Below are 16,267 nucleotides of genomic sequence, written 5' to 3' on the forward strand. Positions count from 1 at the left end.
TTCTCTCTTTGTATGATTTAAAACTCACCTGAGAACTTTATATTCATAATTTAACAATTGTCATGTAATATGATAATTGTTGTTATGTAAATAATAAATAGAATATCGATCATGCTAGTGATTCAGATTAATCTGTCTAGTTTTGTAATATTTATTATAACAATAATGTATGCAGTTTATTTTAGAGAGATATGTTTTACATTGCATTTATTTTAGTCGAATAATTTTTTTTCTGAAAGGCAGATGAACCGCGATATATCAATGTACGAGTAGGATATTATGTATATATTCATAAACCAAAAACAATAAATATTATAACGATCGTGTCCATTTGCTTTAATAGGTAGTATTAGATTGTCCGTTATCGACAGTTGACGTCTTAAACTTTCCATGGAAATGGAGAATTTGAGGTAAGAGAATTAATAATATTTTATTTTATACTGTTTAATATTATAATATATATAGGTAGATGTTCCGATATTTGATTATCTGAATCGAATTTAAAATCATTTTTTTTATATATATAAAATTAACAATCTATGCTTATAATAATATAATACGAAATTATGATGATAATATTATGTACATATTTTAAATTAATGGTATGAAGGGGGATGCCATTCAATGATGGAACCCAATGAAAATAATCAGTTAAAAAAAAAATGAAATATCAACGCGTGATCTTTATTTTCGTTATCCTTTCTGACACCACCACTCCTTATTTGCACAATAAGTGCCACTATTATATTGTAGGTACTATTATAAGTTATAACACATAGAGTATAATTAATGTATAATATTACACATACATTTGTCATTTTTTTACACGTGAAAAAAATGTATTACCTAATACCTACCTACTACTAAACTAAAATAATGATTACTAGGGCTGGGATTTTGATGCAAAGGCATCTTTTTTCTGATATTTTGAAACGTTGATCCGTAAGTATAAAATGTGTTGGGCAATACTGACATTTTTTGACGTTTTTAGTGTATTTTCTTGGTTTTTAGAGCATTTTTCACAATTTCTTCATAAAATTAACAAAAATTGTTGTAATTCACAAGAAACTTTCGGTAAACTGCTGACGGTACGAATAATAAATTATATATAGTATCATATATTCATATATTTCATCATAGCTAGGCTTTTCCCCAAAAATTATCACCGTTATATACCTATTATGGATTATTATTTTTATTACACCATACGTACATACATAGGTATTTTTTTTAAATTATTATTTTAGAATGAATGATTAAGAAAACAGAAGCATAAAAAAACTAAACAACGTATAATAAACAAAAAAAAATACATTACTATAGTATAATTTAAAATATTTTTTCCAATTTTTAAGCTATAATAAATATAATTTAAATGCGTTTTTTTAGTAAATTGTTTATTGTGTACACTAAACACTTTTATGGTTGAATAGAGTACTTTTTATCTTTATAAAATGTTGTTGTTTTAATCCAAAGTCTAATTTTCTTAAAATATGCTTACGTTAACGGGATTTAACAATAATAAAACATTTAAAACTACTTGTTTATCACGATAAACGCAAAAACTTATCTTTTTCTCCATAATTCCAGATATTGTACTAGATAATTTAACCTCGACCATTTACTCATTTTATTGTTATTTTATTAATATTTTTACATTATATTATTCATTAAACTAAATTATGTATTATGCAGTGGCGTACGCAGGGGTACTAGGGTTATAACAGCCCCCCCCCCCCGAAATGTCTTCCTCCTCTTAAAATTTTTTATTTATTAAATAATATGTCTATTGCCTATGAACTATGGTTTTTGAACAATCAACTTGCTAACTCCAAATTATCACTGAAGTACGTCTGCCATTTGTGACACTTGGCAATGTTTACACCAGTACACCACGGTTGTAAATATAATTGACAGAAGGTCTAGGCCTACAACCGGGGCGGGGGTTTATACCATATACGATAAACCTTAGATCATATACTAGTATATGATCTAAACGATAAACCTATTAATAATGTTTTTATTTTTATGTTATCAGCGCGACACTGCGCCATAATATTAATATTATCAATTATCATTATTCAAATATTTGATTAGATATTGATAATAAATTATAGTTCAAACTTTGAATTTATTTTGAAAGAATTATTTTGTGTTATGAAATGTTGGTGATACTTATTATTTAATAGTTCAGCTATAGTTCGGGAGGGGGGAAGCTCCCCACATGTCTCTGATTAACCTATAGTGAACACCCTACTCGAACTAAAATCTTGTGTACGCTACTGATATTAAGTAAGTGTTTAAGAAGAAAAATGATATTAATATATAATAATAATATTATTATATTGTAAGAATTAATAATAGTTGAATTTAATATTAATATTTATTATTTTTAATCAATGTATAAGATAACATTTATCTATTTTATATATTTAATATCGTATAATATAAGATTTTAATTTTTCAGAAACTTTGTTATCTTACAATTTCGTGACGATTTAGAAATAGTTAATAAAAATTGGATAATTGATGATAACACTTACTTTTATCCCGTGGGAGTTAAAAACAGAAACGATTACTTCAAGTTATTAAATACTATGGTTCGACCAGGATATCATAATGATAAATATAATTGGTTACCTCACTATACAACCAAAATATATGATTCTGAAGGTAAATATTTTTATTTCTAAATTAATTAATTTCGATTAAATAAAATCTTTTATTTAGCACATAAATGTTTTTGAACAACATATATGATTTTAAATAACTATTTTTAACTAAAAAAGTCGCAACTATTATGATTTATAATATGTACCTATATAAATATTACTTACTCCAAAAAAAAAAAATGGAAAATATTTAAGTATATAATATATAAATACTTAATGTAAATATATTGAAACATGATTATTATTATTTTTTCCATTAAATATTTAAACAGTCGTGTAAGCATAAACGCAAATAGTGTTTGAAATTTGGGAAGGGGGCTGTAAACCAGGTCTATACTGGATGTCCATCCATTTGCGCCTATGCGTGTAAATAGTACAATAATACGTATAGGAAAGTAACCTGTACAATATAGCAAGTAAATATGTTTAGGATACATTGTGTAAGATATAAGTTGATAACCTTTAAATTTAATTATTTTATATAATACCTATATTATAATTAATAAAATAATTTTTTCGTGTTCAGATATTATTGTTATTATGAGTAAACAGTAGGTATTTGATAAAATATTTTTAAACACATTTAGAAAATAATGTCAAATATTAAATATTATAAGTAAGTATGACTTAATGGTATAGTCTTTTTATTTGCATTTTACAGATATGTTTGGAAAAGCAATGAGTAAATTAGCACTGATAAAATATTATAATAATTCCATTGGTGAAGCTGATTTTAAGAAATCATGTAATGAATATGTCAATAAATACTACCCTACACCGGTTCCACCAGAAAAATTAAATTCACAAATATTCGAAAACAAAAAGAATAACAGTGCGCCAGTCTCCAGGCTTTTGAAATTTCTTACGCCTATACCATGTTTCATGAATCAAAAACCGACCACCGATCCATTCAAATCTAATGATAGTGTTACTACTATCGTAGGTATTGAAGAATTTTCGGCTGGTAACTTAAACAAAAATGTACCAACTACTTTCACTCAAAGTTCAACTACAACCATTAACTGTAATTATTAATTACTATAGTTAATATTAGTGTATAAATATATGTTTATTCGATATCACAAGTATATAGATTATGATATGTATATATTTTAGATTGTCCTAAAAAAGATAGTGACGTTCCAGTTTCCAAGCTTTCAACTTGTAATACTCCTTCCTATGGGTCAACGAAATGTAAACCATTTAATTTTCCGCTGAAAAGCACTGCCAGTACCAAAAACCTTTCGGGTGGCACCATCAAAGAGAATAAACCAGCTACTTTCACTCAAAACACCACGTTTCCAAGTAATTTTGTTTCTCATCATTGTATAGGTATAAATGTACAAAGTTAATTAACACACAACATAAATACATTATACCTAAGATATTTTTTACTGAATTCAACTGCTTAGAAATTTTTTAAGAATATATGAAAACTGTTGTTCGAGTTAACTTATTTGTGTTAACTTCAACAATTAATGAAATGGCTGTATTTGAGATGAGATATAGGTGGCATTTACTCTTTTTGTAATTTACTACGATACGCGGTTATACGGATGTATGGGTACGTTTCTATTAGCTATTAGTGTTTTTAGTGACATAAACAAAATATTCTATAATTGTTTTTAGTTTTCAATTCTCAAACAGTACCTACTTAATAAACAACAAATAATTATTAATAAATATTTTGGGAACCAATGACCTAACCAAAGATGAGAATCCATAAACTCAATAATTATCAACCATTAATTTTTTGTACACATTAAAAAAATATCTAAACTAATATGCAATGAATTATGAATTTGTTTAAGTAAATTACCTACTATAGATTTTTATTTTATGTTTCTATATTTTTTTTCAATGATTCATTTTTTAGTTTTTACAACAGGTTTCGATTAAAAACGTGAATTAATTCGTACGTGAACATAGAGTCAGTGTACACGTAATAGTGAAACATTTGAATTTACGAATACGTACAAAAGACAAAACATGCGAATTTATTATCCATGTTCACGTGTTTAAGTATCATTTTATTTATTTATAAACAATAAATAAAAATAAAAAAATAAAATAAAATATTTATATTAATATATATTATAAATATATTCAGGTATTCATGTATTCGAGGATTTTTGTTTATGCTAAAAATGTAATCATTCATAATAAATTTAATATGAATTATGTTTATTTATAATTTATTTAATTATTAAATTAAAACTGAACGGTATTATGAACTTAAAAAAAATATATAATTAAAAATTAAAATACGGGTTCAGAGACCTTTAAAGTAGGTATATAGTTTTATAAATGCAATTGTTAATTTCACGTGAATGCGCGAAAGCATGTGCAGGTAAAATAGGAAGCTCTAAATTTTACCATTGTCATTTACGTGATAAAGGCAAAATTCACAAGCCTATCATGTAAATACGCCAATCACTGGTATACGTATTTTATATTTCTATTAAATGAATAGTCAATTAGTACCTAGTAATAGTATGATGAATATTTTGTTTTATTTTGTAAATATTACATTATTATTATCTGTTAACTAGACATAAAGAATAATTTGATACCACAGCTGAGTATGTCAGTACCATCAATAGATGTGTTAGATCAAACCAATATTCTTTGTAAGTACCATAATTAAATATTTATAAAAAGTATCTTGTAAAATAATTTTTTAAATCTATACAAGTCCTCTAATTTTAGGTTTTTAATTATTTTTTGTGTCTATAATATCCACTAGCCTATCAAAGAAAAACAATTTAAAGAAATTAAAACGATTACAGGTGAATTTAGTTTAGTAAGCATAATAGCCAGTCGAAATACTAAATAAACCTACCAAGTTCTTACACCTCGCGAATAGTTGTGTGATAAATACCTGAAATTACGTTCCTAATCTGTTTAACTTTTATTTTAAATGCTTTGCATAGGTTTATTATAAATAATAATAAAGATAAATAAAAAAGGAAGAAAGTAGTTAATGCTCTGATCATCAACTTCGATGGAGATTTATTTTAGAAAATTTGTTCTATAGTTGATACTTTTTAGAGGTGAAAATTGAAAATTCTTAGTACTTTTTAAAATAATCGGTAGAAAAAAATAAAAATATTAATTGAAATAAATATTATGATATATTATGCAACATTAATAATAATAAAAAATACATTAAATCAACTCAATATGTATCTACCAAAATTATTATAAAAACAATATCAAAATACATATCGTGAAATATATTTAGTAATACGCATATAGGCCTAACAGAACGTCTTCTCTCAATTTTTTTTTCGTATACAATGACTTCTCATTAAATTTAAATTTATTTAACAGATGTATTACAGTGGTCAATGGCTTACATAATGATGAGGTATACTCACGCAGTCACGCTTACTGTACAGCAAAACGTTTACCTATTTAAAAAAATATACTACATTAAATACTTTACTGCTTTATATAGTTACCACAAAAACCATCATAAACTAAAATAATAGTTATATGTACCTACAAACAGTACAAACTAAATCCAAATTTCTACCAAAAATTGCCTACATTGTTGAAAAAAAATCCATTTAACCCGCTATAAAAGTTTAACGCACAATTTTAAAACCAATACACTACGCTTAGAATAGAAAACTAATTAAAAATATATTGGATGCAATTATAAACTTGTTAAAATAAATTAATATTTTCATTAAATTATATCGTTTATTTTAGGTTAAAATTTACTTATTAGTGATTTTAGTCAAATAACATATTAACATATTGTTTATTAATATACGAGTAGTTACATTATTTCTATATTATAGTACTAATCACGTAATATTTCTATATGTGATAACAAAAATACATTTAATTTCTATTATTCGTTACAGATAAAAAAATAGTCTATTTTGAACAAATCATAATGGGTATTAATTTAAGAATTACAAAATCATTGGATAATCAAGAAAAAATTATCAGCTTAATAGAAGAAGAAACTCGAAAAACATTAGCAGAAAAATATGTAAACAAGGTGACGGAAGAATTTGAAGACCACTTTAATTCGAACTTTCCTTTAAAAACATTTGACGATATACTTGAATTGGAAAAATTATTGATTCAAAAACAATATTATAAGCTTTTAGTAAGCAAAACTATATAATATATGTATATTTAATAATATATTGTTTATAGATACTATTGAATGGTAGGTATAGATGTTTATCCTTGCTACAGGCATATCCATGGAAAACTTACAATATAATTTGATAATTTAACCGCTTTATTAATTTAAAAATAATATAATTATTTATTGATAATAATAACATTAATAACAATATAAATACTATAATGAGATATTTCATTTGGGTAAGTTAAACTTGGGTATACTATATAATATTTTATTTTTAACAACTCTTATTATGTTACTACGTTTATTATGAGGAGTATTTCAATACTTATTAGTAAAAATTTATCACAATTTAACCTGAACTGTACACAGTGTGATTTTTACGTATAATACAATATTACGATTTAATAAAAGAATTGTTAACAATTAAATGTGTACCAAAAGTTATAAAGTATAAATTAATTTTTAAGATTTTAGAAACAATTAATTCACAAACACGTATTTATATTATCTTGTATTCACTATACTTTAATATTGTTTCAGAAAACCAAACTTTTATCATATTCTGGTGCTGATTTAAAATCTATGACAATAAATATCTTGACAAAATTGTTTACAAATAACGTAGCAGCCAAAATAATGCTGTCAGGTTCGAACATTAAACGTCCTCTAACGCTGGATACCATGTATAAAATCAAATTTCAAAACAAAATAATATACAAACTTGTTATAGGTAAATACCATTTTTTATGTTACATTTTGTACTATAGTCACTATATTTATCATAATATAATAAATAATGGCATATTTTTGTAATATAAGCCGTTTACACTTAGGTATACAATATACATATTATTACGTCATATTAATGTTTTGGTCTGTGTTTCTAATCGTTATTTTCTAATGAGCATAATATACCGCCGTCAAACAATATCACTTAAGATAGATTTTAAATTTAATTATAAATTACAAAATAACAAAATAACTAATAAATATTGGTTTGACAAAATTAAAGTTAGTTAACGTTGTCTGATCTGGATTCTGAAAAAATATTCTAATTCGGCAGAAAAATGTCTGTAGATCGTATAAAATATTCCAGTTTTAATTTTAATTTTAAATTTAATATTATGATTTGAAAAAGTTCATAATTTAAAGTTTTTATAACCTCTTCATTAGAGTATAAGATTTAATTTTTACAAAGTATTCCGCACGATCCATAGAAAATTTTCTGCAGAGTTTAGGATCTTTCTCAGAATCAAAATTGGACATCTTAAACTAACTTTAATTTTGTCAAAACTTTACGTCTATTGAGTTCAAACTGACGGCAGTAGCGAGGCTCCTTAAGGTTTTAAACTAAATAAAATCACATTATACTCGTATAATCTGCACCATTTTGTGCCTTCAAGAATTGTAATTTGCGACACTTTTAAATAATTAAACAATTTTTTTTTTACAAATTAACATTATTGTATTTTTAATCATTGATCAATCAAGTTAATTTTAATAGTTATATAATTCTAGAAAATTCTTAAAAGTAATTAAAAAAAAGTATTAAATAAGTATAATTCCAATGTATAATATTCAACCATATAATAGTTATAAATAAATGTATATTAGTATACTTAAATTCCAACAATTGAAGTTAAAAGTGTGGCGCAGATTACATATTCTATTTCGTTTTCGTTTTCTGTCGTGGCGCAAATTCTGAAATTAATTTTTAGATTTGGCGCAAAATACCATCTCCCAAGTTATAGGTAATATTAAATAAAACCGGGATCTAGTGGATTTGAATTAGTTCTATACATCAACATTAATATAATTACTAAAAATAACTAAAATACTATTTTTTTAAATAAATAAATAACTCTTCATTTTTTCCCTATCATACGGTAAAATTAAGGTTTTATAATTTTATTATATTACATGTATACAACTTATGTGTTAAAATAAGGAACTTATAAAGTTATAAACCACTTTTATTTTGAATTTTGTATAGAAAATATTTAAATGTACTTCGTGACTATTGTATTAAGTTCATACATAATTAAAATTGTATTTGTTTCTTTAGACGTCTTAATGCAAAAATTCAAATGTAACGAAGATCAGATTAAAGTACCAATTCGTAGCTGGTTAAAACACGCCAAAGAAAACAATGAAGTTGAACATAGCAAAAATTGAATGCAATGCATTTATTTATAATGAATTTATATAAAAATATATCAAATAAGTCAAATGTTATAACTAAATAATAATGGTGGTGGTTTATTTGTTTAGATTTAAGACAATATTTTATAGAATTATAATTTGAACTAATATTTCAAGTACGAATAATGTATCAAACCCATCTTTTTTTTATAATATGTAATTATTACTACAAAGTGGTATAATAAACGTTTTTTCTGGCAGATACATTTACAAGACTTGTACGCCTATAAAAATTACTATTGAACTCCTTAAAACGGTCGCTAATGAATGAAAATTTAATAAACGCAGCTATTATGCGTATTATGTGCATACATTTATAATGTAAGGCGCAGTGTTTGTAAACACACCAGGGGCCTTACTACTACCGTCAATTTAGCTCAAAAGACCTTAAGTTTTGACAAAATTAATGTTAGTTTAAGATGTCCGATTTAAATTCTGAAAAAAAATTTTAACTCAGCAGAAAATTATGTATAAATCGTACGGAATATTTGTAATAATTAAATTTTATATTATAATGAAGTGTTAATAAAGACTTGAAAATATGATTTTTTTTCAAATTATAATTAAAATTAAAAATTAAAAGTGTTTTGCACGATCTACAGAGATTTTTCTGCTGAATTCGAATATTTTTTCAGAATCAAGATCAGACAACGTTAACTAACTTTAATTTTGTCAAATCAGTAAGTAAGTTTTGGTAAAATTCGTATAGTGAATTTTTATGATTATCGAGATATTGCCATGTGTATGCGCGTACGAGAGTGGTATCCGTCGGCGGCTCTAGCCGGTATTCGTATTGAATTTCGCTTACACTATTAATCATTTACAACTAACACAGTGACACGTAGATCTCGGTCGGTTAAGACGAGATTATGAATTACCTATATATTGCCCTTTAAATAATAACCGCATCGAGTATGTATGACGTCGGTCAAATATTTACTGGGATGTATATACTTACAAATTAAGGTTCCTATTATTATTTGAAATTAACTATTAAGAATTTGCATCCCTCACGAGGGCCTCATTACGCAAGTCTTATTTTTGTGTATCGTCGATTGTTGTTGATAAAAATAATGATAATGTCTAATGCGTTTAGATATAAGCATTTATTTTATAAAATATTCTACAATCAATGGTATAAGTAAGTATCTACTACCTATTACTTACCCTGTGCAATATACACATCTTCGAACTTCCAAACGACTTTACCACTACTCGTTGACCTTTATATAACAGTAGTTATCTATACCCTCGTGTTGGAAAGTGCAATCATGGTTCCGTTAAATTGATTGTCTGAAAAATTATATTCATGTTATAATTATGTTTTGTGGATAATCCTTAACAGCTTATTTTATTATTGTTACTTATAATTTATTTATTTTTTCCTATTTTTATATTATTATTAAAATTATTTTAATAAAATAAATTCTATTTAAACAAAATTGTTCAAACAATTTTTTTTATAAATAAACTATAGGTAAACCATATATTAGGTTAGGTACCCATACTATAATTATGATTACTGTAGACCGTATATCGAGAGAAAGCTTTATAGTCTTTTATTTATAGTATTTTTTGAAATACCTATAAGTACCTTTTTTACTTATAAGATACTAAATTATTATTTTTATTAAAAATGTATTGAATTTCGATGTAACATTTATTTGTAAGTACTAAATATATCTTAATGAAAAAAACAACTTAAAAATACAATACATGCAAATTGTCTTTGCAGTTTATAAGTACTTGTGAAAAAAAAGTAATCATCTACTTTACTATTATATTAACACAATAAAAATACATAAAACACCAATTATTAATAAATCAAATTATTGAATTGTGTAATAAACTTGACTACATATAGCATATTAGTTATTTCTGATACATTTTTTATTAGTTACTAGCCACTGGTTACTGAGATTTATCCTGTGTACCTGCAAGGTCCAAGGTAGATGGTAGTAAATACAATAATTGAATAATATTATGTAGATGTTAAATTTCTCATTAGAATTTTAAGATGCCTACTGAATATTGTACTATTGCAGATCGAACAAATCGAAAATTCTCTGAATTTGAATCTTTAAAATATTACAAATCGACACGGCTCCATCTTCGGTATACGTATTAACAAGCACTCTATAGCCCCAGTGCCGTACGTAAATACGTACACTTCATTGGCTCATTTGAATTTACCGCCAACATATTAATCCGCGCGTAATAATATATAAATTATTATTATTTATATTTATCATAGACATATTATATTAACATAAATATTAACACAAAATAAAATAATATTTATATTATTATTAATATGTCAATGATATTTATAGCCCCATTTGAATTCATTATCAAAAATCAAACAAACAACAATGCTATTTTCAATTTTGGTAATTTATTACAAAATACCGGAGTATCTTACAAGTCTTTTTCACAAAAATGTATTTTTTTTTCCTTTAGGGTTTATAGCTAAATACGTTTTCCGGTGCGATTGACAACGAACGCTGAATCACCCAAATCTACCCTCACATCAACCACACCACTCCCTCACGAATCCTTGTCAACAGCATACAGTGGTAGGCGGGTGCACGGGAGTTCAAACACGTGCCGAGAATGACGTGCGTATATCGACGGCTAAAGGATGTTATATAAACCGGGCTCGGATATATTATATTGTGAAAAAAGGGAACGAGCACTTTTCCGCCATCTCTGCAGGCCAGCCACCATCCTCTTCCGTCCGCTCTTGGGACTAACACCCGGCACGGTTTTCGATATAAAAAAAAAATCAAATTTGCTTGACAAACTTTATAATATGAATGTAATAACGAAAACGAAATAATATTATACAGCCATAGTTGTATATTATATTTGATGCGTATAAAATAGACTATAGGCATTGGTCATTGCGGTTTTCGTGTTATTCATTTTATGTGAGTGACGTCTTAATCACCACTTCAGTTACTGTTCGGCACGCGGCGGTACACAATAGTATGTTTTCCATAACGAACCTGTCAATTGTGATGTTTATAATTTTTTTTTATTTAAAAAAAATACAATGTGTCCCGTTGAAGCATGAATTTACAACTTTAAATACAAATCCAATTGATAGATAGTTAATACAATTATTAAATAATCACAATACATTTTTTGGTACTTTTCGATTATTGTATTTCAACGGCTGACAAATACGGATTCTATTATCTTACTCTGTGCTGTATGATACTTTTTTTCTCAAGGCTAAAATATCAATACAGTAAAACTCCGATTATCCGGACTAATTAATGTCAAGGGTGGTCCGGATAAGCAAATATCCGGATGATTGGTATATGACATATTACAAATTATATAATTGTATAATTATATGAATATGAATATATTGTATGTTTGTATTTATTATTAATATGTATGTACTATAATTTAAAGTTTGTAACAATAAACAAATAATTGTACTATAATATTTAACTGAAAAAGAATAAGCTATAAATACAATAACATATTTTTAAAGAAATTTTTAAGCCGTCAAATCTTTTTTCTCGTATGGTTAATTAAATGTCCGGTTGATAGGCGTTCGGATAATCGAAGTTCTACTGTATTAATAAAAACATAATTTTTTATTTTTATTTATAATGTTTAGTATGTATTGTGTATAAAATCGTAAAATAAATAAAAAAAAGTTATGTAACTAAAATTATCAATAATAATTACTCAAGGGAAATAAAAATTCGCTTTGAAATATGTATTATTCGAGATATCTAACTCGAATTTATATATTTATACATAATTTATATTTCTAGGGGAACAAAAAATAACTTGAGTTGTCAAGTTTTTCGAGTTGTCGCGACTCGACTGTACTATAATCATCATTCATCGTATAATTATAATGAAATAAATAATTAAAAAATCCGAAACATTTGTCTATATTTTGTCACGAATTACATAGAAATTTAAATTTGAACGGTTATAAAAAATGATATGCTTACACAAAATAAACACACATCATGAAATCAATACATTTATCGTTCTGCTCAGAATCTAAAATAACAATTTAAAGTGAATAAAATATCAATAACACACACACATTATTATATAGTGTATATATAAGCTTATCTCCTTCGTTAGGGAATTTCACATCGTTATGTGACGTTTTCTATATTATATAGGCGCTGATTACCATTCATTATCCTTCAAACGAATGTCCCTCGATAATCTTTTCAACTCGTACAAAGTCCATTTCAACTAGTAGCCTATATGCTCGTCTTAATTTCACTACTGATTGTGTTTCAACCATCTAATTTTATCAAAGTTTTATTATTTATATTAAAACGTATAGCATTGCAGCGTATAATATATAATTTTGTGTAATCATTTAGTTATAACTTTCATAAAGCTTTCGAAAGTATGGAAAGACTACTTCAAAAAACTACTTAGCTGTAAAAACCACACTTCCATAAGCCCATAACCACAAAGTACAGCACAAAAAAAACCAAATGATTGTCATAAAAGCTTCATAATAAATTATAGCTCAGGCATTATAACTAGTGTATAATAAATGTATTATAAAGATTATACTAATAATTACTAAACCCTCGTAAATCCCATCAATTTTTCATCAAAACGACTCAAAAGGTTTGACATAACTGTATACAGGTATAATTTCTTTTAGCATCACTCGTATAATAATTTTAAAAGTTGTTTTGAAATATTTAATTAGTTTCTGAACGGCCTTTTATTTAGTTTAGCAAATTATTCACGAAAATAATGTAAGTTTGAAAGTTTAAAATTCACAAACTCTTAATGGTAATTAATTAAAAAAAAACAAATTTAAAAATATTATAATATAATAAAATCGTAATCGTATGACCGATGCAAATTAAATTCGTTTAGAAATATCTTTGTTTTAAAATTCGAACCACCAGAAATACCTAAATCGTTGTAATTAGGCGTAAAACCCTGAAAAACTTTTAACACACGAATAATAGCCCCAAACTGCTTATAAACAAAAAACTATCATAATTGATGTTTAATGAACGTCTGGGAATATTTTGCCCGGGGCAATAAATACCCATCGCCGCGGCGTGTATGTGTGTGTATAATATAAAATAATATATTATAATATATAGAAACAACCAATATTGTTGTCTGTCGAGCAAAAAATGTCGGGAATTTTTATAAAGTATTTAAGCTTTGTGTTATATGAAAATAAAAGGAGCAGTGGCTTTTTTGCGAAGTATATAGGTAGGTACTTGCGTTGTATTATCGTTTGGTCTCAGATCATGCGCACGCATTCCGAATATATACCTTTACAAACGCGACAGTGACGGAAAGGGTTTAAGTAGGAATTATAAAACATCACTCTGATCGAAATGCCGTTCATCGTATCGCCAAAATATTATGTATCCACACACATACAAACACACACACACACACACACACACACACTTACACACAAAAAAATGTATATAATATTATGTGTATGTAATTGCTTTGTTTACGGGGAATTTAATTATTATTTCGAGCGCATATTTTCTCGGCGACGGGTCCCTCTCGCTCTCACGACCTTCTATATTATATTATTATACAAAATGTAACAATATACAACATCATTATGACTGTACAACGAACCGCCTGCACCGCCACCGCCCGTCGCACCGGTCCGACATCGATAGCGACCATGACGACGACGTGGGTTGTGCGAACAGTTCGACGTATAGCGTGCGAGCAAAAATAAATTCGATGGGGTGTTTTCTGTATCGACGGGGTGGTCGGTGGCGGCGTCCGGGGTTACCGGGGCGGCCCGGACGCCGCCATCTGTCTATGTACTGCTATATAGTGCTATACTCGACACACACACACGCACGCGCGTAGTGTTATAATATTATATTGTGAATTTTACAGCGCGGGCGGCTCGTTATCCGCGTAATATTCACCGTCGCTGACAGAATTTCGGCAGACGATAATGTTTTTGAAATATTTAAGGAATAATTTTAAAATATAGAACCGTCGTTTTAGATCGTTTTTAAAACCATTTGAATCATCGTCGAAGCATTGTAATTTCGAAATGCTGCCTGTGATTATGATATACGAATAGTATCCGAAAACGCGTATAATATGTAGATACGTTATTGTAAGTTAAATGCGGTTACATGTATCATACGTGTACACACCGAAGTCGAGTACTCGAGTATAGCCTATAGGTACACAAAATTATACTATTATTAGTCTATAACAGACGTGATTGTCCATAGAAGATATTTCTCTCCTTCTCGCTATTGCATAGATTTTGGGACTTGGGTTCGTCGCTTTTCGAATCGTTCATAGAAATCAGTAATCATTGGACTTATGAAACCAAGTAAAACAATATACTCACAACTAAACGACTCGATAAAAGTTATATCACAGATATTTAAGGAACACGAAATCGACGGTTTTAATTATTTTTATTTACATAATATAGTATAACAAATATTATACTAAGAATTTACTGTAATAAATAATTATCGTGGATATCTGTGTACCTATGATAAACGTTTTTAGAAATAATATTTTTAAAAAATTTAATAATTAGAAGAAACTTTAAATGTATATTGACGAGGACAGACGCATACAGTTTCGAGGAGTTTCTTATTGTTTGTGTTACATTAAACTGAAATTTCGTAGAATATCGTAAATTATTATAATGGAAACTATTAATAAGTCGATTAGGTATTTCGTAGAATTTATGTAAACAAAAAATAAATGATATATTGTTATTGATATCGAAAACAAATATTAAATAGTTATACATTGATAAGGTTATAAATTATTTGTGACTCACGATGAGTGTCAACTGATATGACTTATTGATGAGTGATTATAAAAAGACATTTAGATTTTAGTTATCTATACTACCCACTCTATAGTATTAATGTATTAAATGATTATAGTACTCAATAGTATGTCGCAAGTCCTTCTTAGTCAATCATCTAGTATGTTGTTCGAATTTAACTGTGACAATATTTTAAACATTGAACGTTTAGTTTCATTTTTATAATAATAAGCTACAACTATTTTTTCATCTATAATGCGTAATAAATAAATAAGCATTTAGATATTTTTTATTATGCATAAATATTTTTATACTTGGAATAGCCTGATTAGATATTGTTTGTCCTATTTATATTTACCAGATTGATTACTTCTGGCTTCTGCGTATATGTGAATACTCTTGAGACAATAAAGAAAAAACAATTAAAAAAAAATAGATTCTCTGATGTAAATTTTTTATTTTGTGAAACACTTA

The 16,267-nt window shown here is 26.7% G+C and overlaps 1 protein-coding gene across 1 annotated transcript; it reads left to right on the plus strand.

Moving 5' to 3' along the window:
• The first annotated feature begins 396 nt into the window (after positions 1-396).
• Positions 397-8,961, plus strand: LOC113559664. Its single transcript, XM_026965417.1, has 8 exons — positions 397-410; positions 2,468-2,673; positions 3,334-3,696; positions 3,789-3,977; positions 5,225-5,302; positions 6,548-6,798; positions 7,327-7,516; positions 8,852-8,961. Exons 1-8 carry the CDS (start codon positions 397-399, stop codon positions 8,959-8,961), a joined length of 1,401 nt encoding a protein of 466 aa, XP_026821218.1.
• The last annotated feature ends 7,306 nt before the right edge of the window (positions 8,962-16,267 follow it).

This window comes from Rhopalosiphum maidis, chromosome 3 (assembly GCF_003676215.2).
Source record: "Rhopalosiphum maidis isolate BTI-1 chromosome 3, ASM367621v3, whole genome shotgun sequence".
Classification (NCBI taxonomy): Eukaryota; Metazoa; Arthropoda; class Insecta; order Hemiptera; family Aphididae; genus Rhopalosiphum; species Rhopalosiphum maidis.